This window comes from Fringilla coelebs, assembly GCF_963513975.1.
Source record: "Fringilla coelebs genome assembly, chromosome: 3".
Taxonomy (NCBI): domain Eukaryota; kingdom Metazoa; phylum Chordata; class Aves; order Passeriformes; family Fringillidae; genus Fringilla; species Fringilla coelebs.
Window position 1 is genome coordinate 29,772,852 of NC_140030.1, and position 15,292 is coordinate 29,788,143.

Genomic DNA, 15,292 nt, shown 5'->3' on the forward strand with positions numbered 1-15,292 from the left:
TGGTGGAGAGTTTAAAGAGGAATCTGGGGAAATATATGACCTAGGTTATGAATTTTTACAAGAATCTTTTTCAAAACATGAAGAAAACACTGGAGGCAGTTAAACAATGCTTGTTTGAAAAGTTGCTGTAGTATTTAATTTGCCTCCTACACACTGGCAGCCTGTAAAACATGGATTGTTTATAAGAAAAGGATCAGCTTCACGCTGGCATAGTACCATGATTCTAGAGAAACCTGCTTTTTTTCTTTATCTCTGGTAGAAGTGCTATCTGTACCTACTCTGCAGGGTTATAAACCTAAGAACTTACATATCACAGAACCATAGAAAGGCCTGGGCTGGAAGGCACCTTTAAAGGTCATCAAGTTCCAACCACCTTGCCATGAGTCTTTCATCAGACCAGGTTGCTCTAAGCCCCATCCAACCTGGTCTTAATATATTTCCAGGGTTAGAGCATCCAAAGCTTCTCTGAACAACTTGTTCCAGGGCCTCACCATCCTCACAGTAAAGAATTTCTTCCTAATATCTCATCTAAACTGACTCTCTCTCAGTCTGAAGCCATTACCCCCTTTTCCCGTCACTAAATGTCCTTCTTAAAAATCCCTCTCCAGCTTCTTCCTAGTATTTTTGGGTACTGGAAATAACTTAGATTAACTACTATTTTGTGCAAATGAAGACATGAAATAGTAGGCTTCTAAGGAAAGTTACAGGAAACATCCTGGTGTCTTTTGCCTGAGTGAATTTGAGCACCTAAATTATACTTATGCTATAATTGACATTTCTAGATCCTTGTATAAGGGCTAAAAACTTTCTGTACTCAAGCTCTGTCCTGAAAATGGGCTACAGAGTCAAGCTATTCTTTTTGTAATTGATTTTGATATCAAAAGTGCAAGAAAACAGAATGTATTTTCAGAGACAAGGTTCAGCCTGTAAAATCATCTTCCCTGCATGACTCAGACTGTTTCTGAACAGACAAGAATTTTCTCTTTAGCATTATTAGGTGACTTTTCAGGTTTGTTCCACAATGTGCAATAGTGTTTTCTTTCTGCTCTTATTTTACACAGGGAGATCAGGGTATTCCAGGGGACAGAGGTCCACAGGGTGAACGAGGGAAGCCTGGCCCATCAGGAGAAAAGGGGGATGTGGGTCCTGTTGGCCCTCCAGGAGACAGAGGCTATCCAGGATCACCAGGTCATCAAGGTCCCCCAGGCTCACCAGGACCCCCAGGGTTTCCAGTAAGTAAATATAAGTTTTCCTTGGCTGCTTGTAAATTCAGACAGTTATGAAGGTAATGTGGGCTGAGCAGTGGAAATTCAAAGAAAAACAGCACAGTATTAGAAAAACTAAGGATTTCTCAGATAATTTCAGTTTTCAGTTAAAGTGAAAAAAAAAAATTGACCCACATCATCAGACAGGGTTTTATTTTAATTATTCTTTAAAACATCTGCTATGGATAAACTTTAATTATTTATTTCTTTAGTTCCTGCATATCAATATGGCTACTCACTACTGTTAATTTTCACGTTTTCCATAAGACTAAGAGCTCCAGTCTGAGCCTTTGCAACTGGGAAAGCAAAAGAGGCAGCCAAAATTGATTCTCAATAGAAGAGAAATCAGCATTTAGAAAGACAATGAAATGCTGCTTGCCAGTTATAGATATCATGATTTTTCTGCATGAGCACACAGGTGCACACACCTCCATGTTAGGGTTCTTTTTAACCTCAATCAGGTCAGGTAAAGCTCTAAAACACTTTTCTAGTGAAGTTACTGGGGCCATGGTTCTGTCCTGGTCAGCAGTGCATCAAAGCAAGTAGTCCCCAGGGCAGGTGAGAAGTTGGCAGATGCTATGCAAAAGTAAAGCAGATTTTTTGTCCCTGGTCATCTGTACTGTCTTGTGCAAGGTAACTTCCATACTCATCACATCCTGGTCATCTTGGTAGCTGGGAGTGCTTCTCCCACTTCATACCACTAGTGTCTTTACAATATTATAATGTATTTGCAGTAAAATAAATACCACAAATAAATTAAAACACTTATCTGTTGGTGAAAGGTTTTATTTGTAGTGCTAATTTGAGCATTTCTTATTATTGTAGCATCATAAATTGTCCTCGCATATTCCTTCTGATACATATCACCTTTCTTTTTCCTCATCAGGCTGATGCAATTTCACTTGAAGAAATAAAAAAATATATCAAACAAGAGGTTCTTAAAGTATTTGAAGGTAAGAAAAGGAAATCTCCTACAACTAAATCTGAAATTCTGATCTAAATTTCTTTACATGTCATCTAACTTACATTGGACTTAGCAGGTACCTTGTTGCTGTAGCTGTGTTTCTGCTTTACATGATTCTGTTCAAACAAAGAGAGCTTAGAGTATCTGTTAAACAGAGTATTTCCTTATGTAAAAGATTAGCACTGAAGGGTAGCCTGCTCCAAATCAGAGTAGCAAACAGAAGTATGTGTCATTGTAGGTACATATAGGCATCATGGATTCCTGCAGATACTGTTTATCTACCACATACCATTAAGACATTGAGGTGTTACTAAAGCAGAGACCACAGATATACCTAATTATTTTGCCCACTTAGTGGCTGACTGTCTAAATAAGGTTCAGCAGCCTTCAGTCACACAGGTCTAAATTGCTGTGCAATTTTCTCAGCAAATATCCCTGCTGACTTCCAGAACTCCCTGCCAGACCACCATCATCTGGAACAGTTTTAGGCGAGTACCAGATTCAGCCAAGGCCTTTGTATTATGTAAGATTACTTACATGAGCCCTTACTCTGGAAAGGAAATATTTTTTTTCCCCAGCATTCCTTTAGTCATGGTAGAAAAGCTGTGACTCAGATAGGTTTCTGGAATAAGCTTCTTCTTGAACACCCCTTAACAGTAGCTTTTCTTCCATTCCAAATATTTCTTATGTCCTCAATATGCTTTGTTATTCTGTCATTAATATTTGTGGACAAAAGCCATTTTTTAGAGATAAAAGAAATTATATAAAGCTTGAGACTTCTTAACCTGTCAGCTAAAAATGTCTTTTTTTAGCTTTATAACAAGGCTATCACCTGGTGTACTATCACCAGGGTGCTCCCCCTCATAGTCCAACCTACCATGTATTCCAAGAGCAGTTTGTTGAGTGAAGTCACCTCTTTATCTCATTCAGACAGAATGGTAACAAATATTTAGTCTATTCACAAAAAGAAGGCATTATAAGGTGCCCTGCCTACAGAAAATAAAGTAATTTTGTCTTTGTAGCTATTCCATTTTCTACATCTCACTACTGTTCCCACAGATCTTCTAGTTTTGGCATTGTTTCAATTTGTTTACTTTCTATCACCTTTCTTCTTTTTTGTTTGATGGCCACTCTTCTCTAATTTTTTTCTTAAATCTTAAAACTCCACCACTGTAAATACCCACTGAACTGTGGAATGTTTAAGGCTTTAATCTGGTGTGAATGAGACAGAGCCAAGGTTAGTCCCTATTTTACCTACCTCAAAGGAATACTAAAATATTACCAAGGACACTTTATCTCACCAGCATGAAAATTTCTATTCTGAAATATCTGCATTTAACAATTTTTGCTAAGTGCTTTCAGGTTTTTCACAACTGTTTTCAGGGTTCCAGCACATACCAAGAACTGTTCACAGCATTTCATCTCTACTTTGCAGTTTAATATGAGTTACAAAAACAGAAGGTAGCCCTCAATCAGTGTGTTAAGTACTAATTATTTTATGTGTTTTAAGTGCTTCCATGAAGAGGAGTCAGAAATCATTTGAAGTATTGGAATATGTTAGTAATAGAGAGTACCAATAGAAACTTTAATACAAATTAATTCTGATTATTTCAAAGGGTAAAAATTCAGACATGAATCTGAGATCTGAGCTGGAACTGAAGGTCTCAGTGCTTATTGGAGCATTTAATACCTTGACATTAAGAAGAGTCACACACCCTACTTGCAGAAACTTTAGCTGGGACTTTGGGATGTTTTTTTCCCCTATTTTTGCTAGCAGATTTCTTACCAACTTTTTCTTGCATCTTTGGTTATTGAAGAAAGGATGGGTCAATTTGTATCCCAGCTGAAGCTGCCAGCTGCAATGCTTGCCTCCCAAGCTCATGGAAAACCAGGGCCCCCAGGAAAAGATGGATCACCAGGGCCACCAGGAAAGGATGGTTTGCCAGGGCCGCCAGGAGAACGTGGAATTCAAGGTAAGGATTCCAAAAAATATTCCTTTTAGTTGTATCTTGAAATTCTTAAACACTTGCTAATGTTTATTAAATAAGCCAGGACTACCTATCTAGCTTTCTAATTATTAACTTTTAAACTTATGTACTTATGTTTTTCCAGGCCACATCTAAATATTAACCCATAGTAAATGTGTGGATTTTACTGATTAAAAACTCCTAATCAGTGCATTTTATTCTAATCAGTTATAAAGTTAATTATTGACAGATATCTAAAGCTGACAGAACTACTGTAGCAGGTTTTGTTTTCTACAAAATATTTGAATGAAGAAGAAAAACAATGCCAACACTCTTGCTATTTAGATTCAGCTTCATATTTAGAGGCCATCTTATTTAAGAAAGAAAATCTTTCTGTCTCCTGGTCCGACTGCTCTCAGCTCAGATCCTGAGAAAATACAGGGCAGGAAAAATGGAAGAAAAATATTCTTCTTTAAGAAGCAGTGAAAACTGAAGTATTACTAAACTAATTTTCTTATGGTGAAGGAACCTATTTTCATAAAAGAAAAAATCAGAGTAATCAGTCTTTCACTAACTTAAGGCATCAACTATACCCCAAACTATACCCCAAAGTAATTTGTGCATTGCAATGCACTTGGACAGTATAGGACTCATTTCTGTGACCTACTTTTGCTGCAAAAATGTCTTTTACTGCAAAATTAGCTCTGAGGGATCCAGGTGCATTGTAGTTGTGCTCCACTGTAGAGCCAGCCTTTCAGAGATTAAAAGAAAGATGAGAACAGACTAGAAGGAAAAAGAATTTATAGATTAATAATATTTTGTGGGCGGGTACCATGTAATTTGCAGTTTATCTGTAGGTAGTTCTTTATTATCTTTTGTTAGTTTGGTCTGCTCTGGAGTCAGAGCAAGTCAGACTGGAATGAAGAACATGCCAGCAAAGCTGAAGATGTGTGGATCCTAAAGCTATCAGAAGAATAAGGACTTACTAACATTGATAAGCGCAAACCACTGACAGAAGCTTGAAAACTGTGATGAGCTCAGAATGAGAAGAACAAGAATAAAGGATCAAGGAAAACAATAAAAGGCTTAGAATCTTACAACACTGACTTCATCGTTACCTAAATATTCAGATCACTGCAAATAGCCACCTTCAATGTCAGTGCCAGATTGTTCAATGATGGTGTATGTACCGGATAGTCTCGAATACTTCTGGGAAGAGAAACGTTGCACTAGGTTTCATCTCCAGCTAGTGAGCATCAAGACTAAAAGATGATAGCTATGCTTGAGAAAAAAAAAAACAAAAAAAAAGCTGCTTTTCCCTACCTTTTACTTAAGTTAAGATAGTGCCCCTTGTACACAGGATTTCCATTTGTTTTACCAATATGCTCAATACTTGTTTTTGATTAGTAAAAGGTAAGCTAAGTGAGAAGCCTTTAATTCTCTGATACATAAAAGGATACAAAAAAATTACACTTTCAAGGAAAGAAAACCAAAAGTTTACCTTGCCTCTATTTTATACTGCAAGTACGAGACCGTCCTGTAAGAGGTGCACACTTACACACAACCTTCACACCTTCCTCAGTTGTGCCTGTGCATGTTACTGCTTTGTGCCAAGAGTAAAAAGAAATTCAAATCTCTGAGCAGATTTAAAAGCATCTTTTTATATTCCAGCTTGTCTTCAGCCATAAAATACATAGCAAACAAGACTTCTTGGTGAAGCACATTACGTGCATGTGTGGCTGGGCCCTTTAAGGTAGCATGCTGTGTGCACAAGTCCTAATACAGACTTGGTACTGACTGATAGACACTTCTTATTATATTTCTCACTTGGGTGTAGCCCAGACTGCCAACTCCAGGGATTTGCTGTGTGCAGTAATATGTGGCAGAGTGAGTCACTTGTCCCACACAGGCAGTGAGAAGAAGTAGATGCTTGTGGCAAGCAATTAACAGGACCTCTGTGAATATGTCCTGTGTGTGATGCTGCATGCAGAGCCTGCTACAGCCAGCCAGATGCTACTGTGTGTCTGGAGAGGTGTTTAACTTCATTTGTGGATTCACAAGGGTCCCTCCAGACACCTTGAGTGTGGTGCTGGTTCCCCGGGAAACCGGTCAGGAATTATTTAGTCAGATTCCAACAGAATCTCCTTCTGCACAGCAAACTAATAGGTAGTGAGTTAGTCCCAGAAGCAAAAAATAGAGATACTAACTTTTGGACTTAGAGACATGGCTTTCAAAAAGTGTATTTAAAGAATTGCTAGACTCTTATGCAGATATTCATTCCCTCCTAAGGAAGTCCAGAATTTTTACCTGCTGGCCTTCAGCAAGGTTGTTCACAGTGTTCTTCACAACCTTCCCGGTGGTTCAGGTAGATGTAATTTATAGGATGGTCTCGTTAGAAATATAGCATGCAAGCAAAATAGAATTGCAGCTTAAATTGTGAAACACATAATTGGTATTCAAATGGCAAATGGAAGATTTTTATAGACATACATATATATATATATATATTCATTTCAAAAATAACCTGTGTCTGCAAGCTGATGCTCTGAGGCAGGACTATGGTAAAATGTACAGCATCTCCTTAAGGGAGAACAGAGAGGTTTTTACTCTGCATGAATTTTAAGGTATGTTAATATCTCCTAGAGAATTAGAAAGTTTATTTCAAGACTTTACAAACAAGATGTATCAATGTCATCTATCTGCAAACAGTCAGCTTGTCATGTATAAGAGGATCTAGCTCAATTAACTTCATTGACTTAATTGGATTTTTAAAGTTGTAATATTAAGGGAATTTCATCCAGTAGATGAAATGCACCTTGTGATAATTTAACAATCCAGAGATCCTTTATTTTAACATGACTTGATTTTTTTTTTCAATAGAGAAAAGATTCCATCCTAGTTAAAATTCAGTCTTTCTGTCAAATTGAGGAAATTATTTTTTATAGGTCCTCATAAATTGTGGTAGCCTCAAGGAATCAAAAAAAATAGCTCAGCTCAGAAAATAAAAATAACATGCTATGAATAGTGAAAGCTCCTTATCTTTACTGGTAATCTCTGTTGCAAAGTTTATATCTCCTATTATAATTACTAATTTGTATGGTGGAAGCATGTAGAAGCCTTGGCTGACATCAAGAGCCCATTGTAGTGGATGTTGTCTATACAGAGTCACTCTTCTGAAACAGCTGCACTGGTTTAAAGAGATACCTCCTGGAAAATGTTCTCTGCTGAGGAGGTTAAAGTTAACCTGTTTTACTTTGATTTGAAACCCAGCTGCTCCATCTCAACTGAGAGAGCTGTAACACACAGAAGTCAGAACATGTATTGGTGGCTGGATGAGAGGGCTTCATCTTGGCACCCTCTCTGTTGCTTTGCAGTCTTTCTAAGCACACAGAGTATGTGCGCAGTAAAAAACAGTGGATACTTGGGTCTCATTGTTTCCTGTGGTGGTAATCTCTTTGCCTTGTATTTGTATTAAAGAACCTCAGATTTCTCTAGACATGTTAGTTTCAGGTGCTGCATTGTCCATGCTGATGGAAGAGGGTCTATGTTATATGGGTGCAATAGCTTCTAGAGCAGTTTAAATACCTTTTACCTCCGAGTTCGTGGACGTGAACTTGTGTCATTTCCACATAGACCCAAGGGTGTACCGGCAGTGACACTTTTGACCGTGATGTTTGTGGCAAGCACCAAACTGAGAGCTGAATTCCAGCTGCTACTACTCATCTATGAACAGAAGCTTATCTGTATGAACACAAACTTGCTGTATACTGCTACCAAGTGTTTACCTTACTGCCCACGCTGGGTACGTGTTTGTCAAAACAAAACTTTAGGGTTGCAGAAATCGCAACAAAACTTCTAGAACCTGAGTGAAAGGTTCTGCTAAAATAGTTACCTTTTGAATTAAGCAGGTGCCTGTTACTGAAATTGTAATTCTACCAGGAAAAGTAGATAGCATCTTATATGTGCCTTTACAGTAAAAACAATAAATTAAATCTGTTTTACGTGTATGGTAATATTTTCTTTTGACTGTGTATGAGTTTCTCAGTCTAAGCTCAGAAAGAAGGTGATATTTTCCTCTAGAGGTGTAATCATGGCCCTGCTTCTGAGCAAAATATACCTCATTAAAAATCAAATATTTTTCTGCCAGAATTACATATTACATTGTTTACATATAAGTCTGTTTATTTACATTCTTGCATTCTATCAAATAAAGCCTTATTGTTAGATAAGGTATTTGGGAATTTTTCTATTAAACTTCAGTGCTAGCAGAACTTACCTGCCACTATGAAAAAACTACACCCTTGCATGTGTATTTGGATACAGCCAATAATGGTTTATCACTACCCTGGACCATGCTGCTTTTTGTCCTGTTGTAGGGGTTTTTTTTTCCTTATTTTCTTCTGTTCCAGTAATGTTTACAGAACCATTCAGTCTATCTCGGTCGTTTTCAATTACGGTGTGTCAGAGACCTGCAGTAATGGTTATCATGGGGATTGTAAATGTGATGTATGGTACCTTTGGTTTCTCTCTCTTCTCCATAACTAAAGAAATGCCAAACAAATGGTTAGCGGCAGCAGTCCATTGTAAAATTAGAGTTAATTTGGTTTGTAGTGGGAAATGTGTTGTAACTATTGACTGTAAATTAAAAAACTTTGAGAAATATAAAATAAATAGGGCATGTAATGGATCCTGTGGTTGTATTATTGAGCTTGCAAAAAGCAGCAATACTAGAAGTTGCCCAAGATTTTTCAGAACAAACCAACTTGGTGTAGTTATAAATATTACTGTGGTCATTGGAGAGTAAATCGAAGATTCAAAATCCAATACAAATACCTGCATATTCCTTTCTCTCAGTCTTTATAGCTTGTGTGTGTATATGCCTTGTACAATTCTGCTTAACATAACTCAGTGACCAGATTGCATGGTTAATTTGAATTTGGGTTTCTGTGAGATTTTAAACTGTTGATTTCCTTTAGTTGTGTTATGTATAGCACCCTGCATGCATTTTGTAACATTCTTGCCTCGCTGTAATTTCCTTGTGGTGCCGAGAGGAGTAAGATGATTGATGCTCTGTTTTGAAAGCTGGAATGATTGCAACAGATAACAGACTTTCTAGTGAAGTGTATAATGAGCTTGTGTGTAACAGAAAGCTTGAATGCTTTGTGTACCATTCCTACTGCATTGTGTCTGTTGTAACAACCCTGAATCGGTACCCACAGCCCTCAAAGTAATTTCCTTCTGGAAATCCTCTAAGGTAGTAGTGTTGCATAGACCACAGCACACTGGCAAGACAGCCTTTGCCATCCACCTGTCAGTGCCAGTTAATCTCCATGGGACATCAGGTGGATTGACACAGCTGTGCTCTTCTCTTTAATTTCAGACTAAATAACAGATTAATGCAAACTGAGTAGCAAGAGGAAGAACTCAATACTTTACTGTATGGCATAGATGATGCTAAAAATATACTGGTCCCTGAAGCAGGAAGATTTTAATTCCGGATGTGAAATCAGCAGATTTCACATTTCATTCACATTTGGATTTCAGAAATCAGCAAATTAATCCTAAACTTTTGTCACCTTACATGCCAGCATCGGAAGTGTTGGGTAGGGAAGAGTTTCCTTGTAAGCCTTTTTGAAGTAAGGGTTTGTTTTGTAAGGGAAGTAAGGGCAGATGTCTCCTTTAAAAATGCCTTCATCCTTTCTCCTGCATAATAAAGGTACATTCTTAACTTGAAATAATCAGGAAAATGTTTTACTGATGGCAAGAAGTCTCCTGCTCTAAAGCAGCCAGAGTGTTTCCAACCAATAACACTTTTTAAAAACAGTTCAAGAAAAAAGAAGCAGGGGTTGGGCATGAGTTGCAGCACCTTAGAAGGTTGAAGCCTTTTAGATAAATTCAAAACTATGGCCTGTGAAGAAAAAGGACTCAAGTATTCAAAATATGATTACTAATCACATCTTGTTAATGATATGCAGCTGCTTGGGTCAAAGTAAGCTTCAAACCCAAAATCTGCACAAGGTCCAGAGATCACTCATTCCACCTGAGGGAAGCTGAGCAACACTGGCCAGGGAGTGGGACTTCTCTCACATAGTGGAGAATGTCTAATCATACAACTACCAGTTTACAGTCTGAAAAGTGCAAGTGTAAGGATTTATGCAGAACAGAGGGACTAAAATCTGCATTTGGCTCTTTATTAGAGGAATTTCAGATGACTTAAAATCTCAGGGAAGGGTCAAGCTCGTGAACAAAGCAAGAGCCCTTTGACAGATGATGTGACAGTTACTGCTAGAAATGCTCATATTTTCCAGAAGGAATTTATAAACTTAAGAGCTTTCTCAGGAAAAAAAAAAAAACGATTCGGAAGAAGAGAACTGAGCATGTGCTTTCCCAATTATATTTGTCTTGATAATTTCAACAAGATATACAGAAATCACTACCTAAAATAAGAGGGTGCTCTTATTTTCGTGTCTTTATTCTGTGTAGGTTATAGAGGACAGAAAGGGGAAAGAGGCGAGCCTGGAATTGGACTGCCTGGTAACCCTGGACCACCTGGCCCTGCAGGTACAAGTCTCCAGATCTATTTCTGCTATTGTTATTTATGAACTAACAGGCTTTTCTCCTGGTTTTAACACTGGTTTTACACTCCTGCTTTTCCTCCCGAGCTGGATCGCAGCGTGAGCTCAGCCCCACCTGCCTCCTTGTGGATGTGCTGGAGTGCACCTGATGTCAGTGATGAAAAGCAGGGCACCGCTCGTGCTCTGCTGAGGACCCTGCTAATTGTAGCTTTGTTTTACCAGCTGCTGGCCTGCCAGGCCCACCAGGAGCATCGGGCTCACCGGGACCGCAGGGGCCGCCTGGAGCCAACGGGAGGTGCAATCCAGCAGATTGCTACTACCACGTCTCACAGACTCGCTCACGCACCAGCAGGAAATAAAATCCCTCTCCCCCAGGCACTTGGGTTCACGGTCACTTCTCACTCTTTCCAATAAGTTAATTTAATTTTTGAAATATTTGGTGCATTTTTTTTTTCTCTCTCGACACTGCATGGTATATAGATAATTTTGTAAGGCACAAAATTGAGCCTTTTTCTACGTTATTTGCAGTGTCGTAACGATGACATGATGTCATATATTTTCCAGAGTGCATTCCATGTGTTGTTTCTCATATTTATTTTGCTTAGAACAGAAAATAGGCCCAAAAAAGTTTCATAAACTTCTTTCTTCAAACAAAAAATATTTTATTATAACTTAAGACATTATGTATGCCTCCATATGTAAGCTGGCTTTATTTTTCTTGCTGGTGGTGAATTTTCAATGGAAAAAATACATTGCTGAAGTTACAAAGCGTACTCGTTCATGGCAAATGCAGGACCTGAGCTGCAGCACTGGGAACTCTGTTCAGACTAAACATTCATGTCCCTCAAGGAGGCTCCAGCACACCTTCTGAAAAGGGTCTGCCGTGCTCCAGGAATGTCACCCACCATTTCACAGTCACATCCAAGGTGGCAAAGAAGGAAACAAAGATGTGTTTATGGTCTCCTTATCCCACCCAATGATGAGCTTCAGACTGACTGGAAAATCTCCGGGTGTAGCTCCAGGAAGTGTCTCTCCTGACTGGATTTAGTCCCAGCTGGGGACTTGCGTGTTCCTTTAGTCCTGGTTACACATACCCCAGACATTAAATGCAAGAAGCTGCTGATGGTGTTCCAGACTGGGAGCTGGCACACCTACTAACCATTAGGTGGACTGAGTAAGGCTACTAAGGCCTGGAATCAAGCTATTCTGCCATTAAGTCTGCCTACAACAAAGGTGACCCCTTGCTTTAGAGCAGAGGCTGGTGAGTACATATTCCAAAAATGGAACTTCACAGGCCTCTAATCTTGGTGATGGCGCTGTTTTCCTCTTCCTCCTGCAATATTAACACATTGAAATCAGCTGGAGAATAACATGGAATCTGTAGAGTGCACAGTTCACATGTTCTGTTAACTGGTGACAGAAAATTTTTTGAGTTCAAGAGAAATTCCAAAAAAAATACAAAACTCTCCTAGAAAGGTGTACTACTGAGAGCAACAGCATCCAGTTTTCAGGCATTTAGTAAAGGCTGCAGGAACAGACTATGTCAGTGATGAACAAAACAGAACAGTGTGTAAATCCTGTAGAGTTCAAAGGGTTGAGCAAAAGAAAATTTGGAGAAAATCAATCACGCAGATGATCCTGAAAAGGAGAGAGTAGGGTTAGCCAAAATTTAACTTCTGATTATTAGGAAAACAGATGATCCCAGGCTAGTCCTGTGGAATTTTGTAAGATGCAATAGAAAGTGAAGGTGCTGTTTAGAGAACACAGATGTCTATAACCTACAACTTCAAAATGCACCTGTAGTATAAAGCCATACTGAGGGCTTTTATCCCATTGTTTGGAAGTCAGTCACTCTCCCACATCAGTCAGGGAAGTAGTTTTGATTACTTTGTGCTTGAGCAGTACTGAGCTGCCTGGGAAGTATTCTCAAATTGGAAGTCCTGGCTTCCAGAGAAGCTGTTGTAATACATGAATCTGGCTTCTGGGTTTTGCTTAGAAGCAGTTAAGGAATGACTGGTGGGAGTCTTTAGCAAAAGATGCACATCGGCATTTGTTCTGAATAGAGTTCCTAGCACTTGCACCCAGAGCAGAGGAGCAAGATGAGAGCAAGAGGTGACAAAATTAACTCAGGCAGCAGCTGGAGCACTCAGGACACTTTCTGAAAGGGAAAGCACATATCCCTGTCATGTTCATTGGTTAGGTGTTTGGAGGAGAGAAGGTGCTTGTTACAAAAGGATGTCAAAGGTAACACAGGGATGGAAGGCTGAGAGTAAACACCTGGGACAGGATAGGGCAGCAGGAATGAGAATGGCAGAAAACCTGTGGCTTACCATGAAGCCATCTCCTGAAGGAGCTGCACTACATCCTGTTGCTGGGGGTGCCTTGGGGAGTCAGGGTGCTTTATCTGTTCTTGTGAGAATGGGATCAAAAGCCCACAGGCAAACCCAGTCCTCACACCTGTTCTTCTCACTCCTCAGGAGGCAATGGCTGTCCCTTCTGCAGGCCAGCACAGCCTCTGTTCTGCGGGCAGTGGGCGCCTGTCCTGCCGGGGTGAAGGTGCATTTGGGACAAGTGGTCCTGCCTGAGCTCTGCTCAACACAAGCTGCTCCCCGTCCAGAGCTGCTGTGCCCATGGAGATGTTTTGGTTTGCTCTGTGGAACTGGTCAGCCTTCCTGTCCTGGTCCTCAGAGCACTGGGGCTGCAGGAGTGCTGGGAATGGAGAGGCAGCTTGAGACCGAGCGCTGAGGCACCGACCGCTGCCAGGGGTCTGCCTGCCCAGAGAGCACAGCCTGGCACCAGCACATCCCAGTGTCTAAACAGGGACACCAGAGGAGGAGCAGCCCCACATGCTGGTGCCTATTCTCTGAAAGGAACTGCTGGTCAGGTATCTTGCATAAACATTTTCTGTTTCTTTTGGTTTGGGGTTTTTTTTGTTTTTTTGTTACTTCTCTAGTAATTCCAATATATGTAATAATCAAAACATTTTTTACTTCTTAAGTTAATTTTGAACTTCATTTTCTGTGGTAATATTCAAAAGGGTGCTGTCTTGTGGTAGTGCTTGAGTGACTTAGAGGTTCCCAAGCAGCCCCATCCTGGAAGGCTGTACATAGACCATTGCACCGCATTGGTGGTATCTGTATATTTTGGGGCTCTTAGGTTGCTGAAACCCAGCATCTGTTATCTGCCAGATGCAATTGCTGTATTTTAATTTACTTGAACTTATTGGGAAGCAGAACACTTTTTATATTTGAAGAAGTTTTATTTTTTCATCTATGTTTCCTACAGATGCCTTTTTCTTTTTATAGGCTTAAAGAGAAAGGTCTTTCTAAAATGTATTTGAATGCTTTCAGTTGATTTGCAGGTAACTTTGGCAATTATCTTGTTGCATTATCTTTACTTTGCTAAAAGCCCACTTTAATTTTCTCATGTGAGAAAACGGGTAATTTTTTATATATGGGCTATCTCAGTACCTATTTTAAGATGCCACTTTCTTCACTGGGGTGGAGCAGAGCTAATCTCAGCTTAACTTTACTTCACACTGACTTGCTCTTAATTCACATTTTTAGAAGTGAAAGTGGAATGCAGCTGGAAACATGTGTCTGCATGCTTTTCAGGTTTGGCCCTTGAAAGTTCTTTGCAGTTTCAGACTGATGTTGTCTTAGTTTTTGATCAGGAGGCCAGGGAGGGAATAGGGGATGCTAGTGTATTTTGCAATTTGCTTTATCAGTTTTGTATCTGTTTTGAGCAGTTCATGCTGCAGTAAGAACTGCAAGGAAATAAACATGAGGGATTATTTTTTTCCAGTAGCATAAGGCCTTTTATTCTGCTTTGAGTTTGTTTACGTGCAACAAGACTCAGAAGTGAAATAACTTTGACAAAATGTTTTTAAACCTTTTTTAAAAGCTCTTTAAGCTTTATCCTAGTTCAGGGTCAGACTTTTATATTTCGTGTCAAGTTGCTTTATCACCTATTAAAAACGTGTTGGGATTTTCTTTAAATAGCAATGTACAGAACTATTCAGTTTGCCTACAGAAAGTGCAGAAACTTCCTCAGAGGGAAGCTTTCCCGAGGCTGCAGCAGACCTCCTGCTGTCCACACGGTGGAGTGCAAAACATCCTTTCAGTACAACCATTACAGCCCAGGCATAACTGGCCCAGCAGAAAAAGAGCTGACCCAGCCATGTGTATTCTCACAGCACAACAGTCTGTGTCTCTGATTCTGTTCTTGAGATTTACCTCTTTCTATTTTCTTTGTTCAAATCTCTTTAGAGATTTGCATGGCGGTATTTGCAGAAATACTGCCTTTCTTGGATAACTATTGTAAGATAATATTGCTAAGATTTTATTTGTGTTTATTATTATATTGTGTTTTATGTATGTTACAAAAGAATATGTTGTGGTGAGACATCTTATTTTCAAGGCATCATTTATGTCCCCTGCTATGATGGTTGTCCCCAGGGGAGGAGGGACTCACCTATGCTTAGTAAAAACTTCAACAGCATCCAATGCACAATTGGGCAGC

The 15,292-nt window shown here is 39.5% G+C and overlaps 1 protein-coding gene across 7 annotated transcripts in view; it reads left to right on the plus strand.

The window, feature by feature from the left end:
• COL19A1 (collagen type XIX alpha 1 chain) overlaps positions 1-14,386 on the plus strand; it is a 174,049-nt gene extending 159,663 nt beyond the window's left edge. For 5 of the 7 annotated variants that reach the window (XM_084203250.1, XM_084203249.1, XM_084203254.1 and 2 more), the window contains 5 exons: positions 1,062-1,232; positions 2,152-2,218; positions 4,047-4,202; positions 10,680-10,757; positions 10,994-14,386. In XM_084203250.1, the coding sequence (XP_084059376.1) occupies positions 1,062-1,232; positions 2,152-2,218; positions 4,047-4,202; positions 10,680-10,757; positions 10,994-11,130 (609 nt within the window). In that variant the 3' untranslated portion in view covers positions 11,131-14,386. Of the gene's footprint in view, positions 1-1,061; positions 1,233-2,151; positions 2,219-4,046; positions 4,203-5,078; positions 5,199-10,679; positions 10,758-10,993 lie in introns of those variants that run through there. The other 2 variants (XM_084203253.1, XM_084203255.1) reach the window with 2 other exon arrangements.
• Positions 14,387-15,292: the final 906 nt, after the last annotated feature.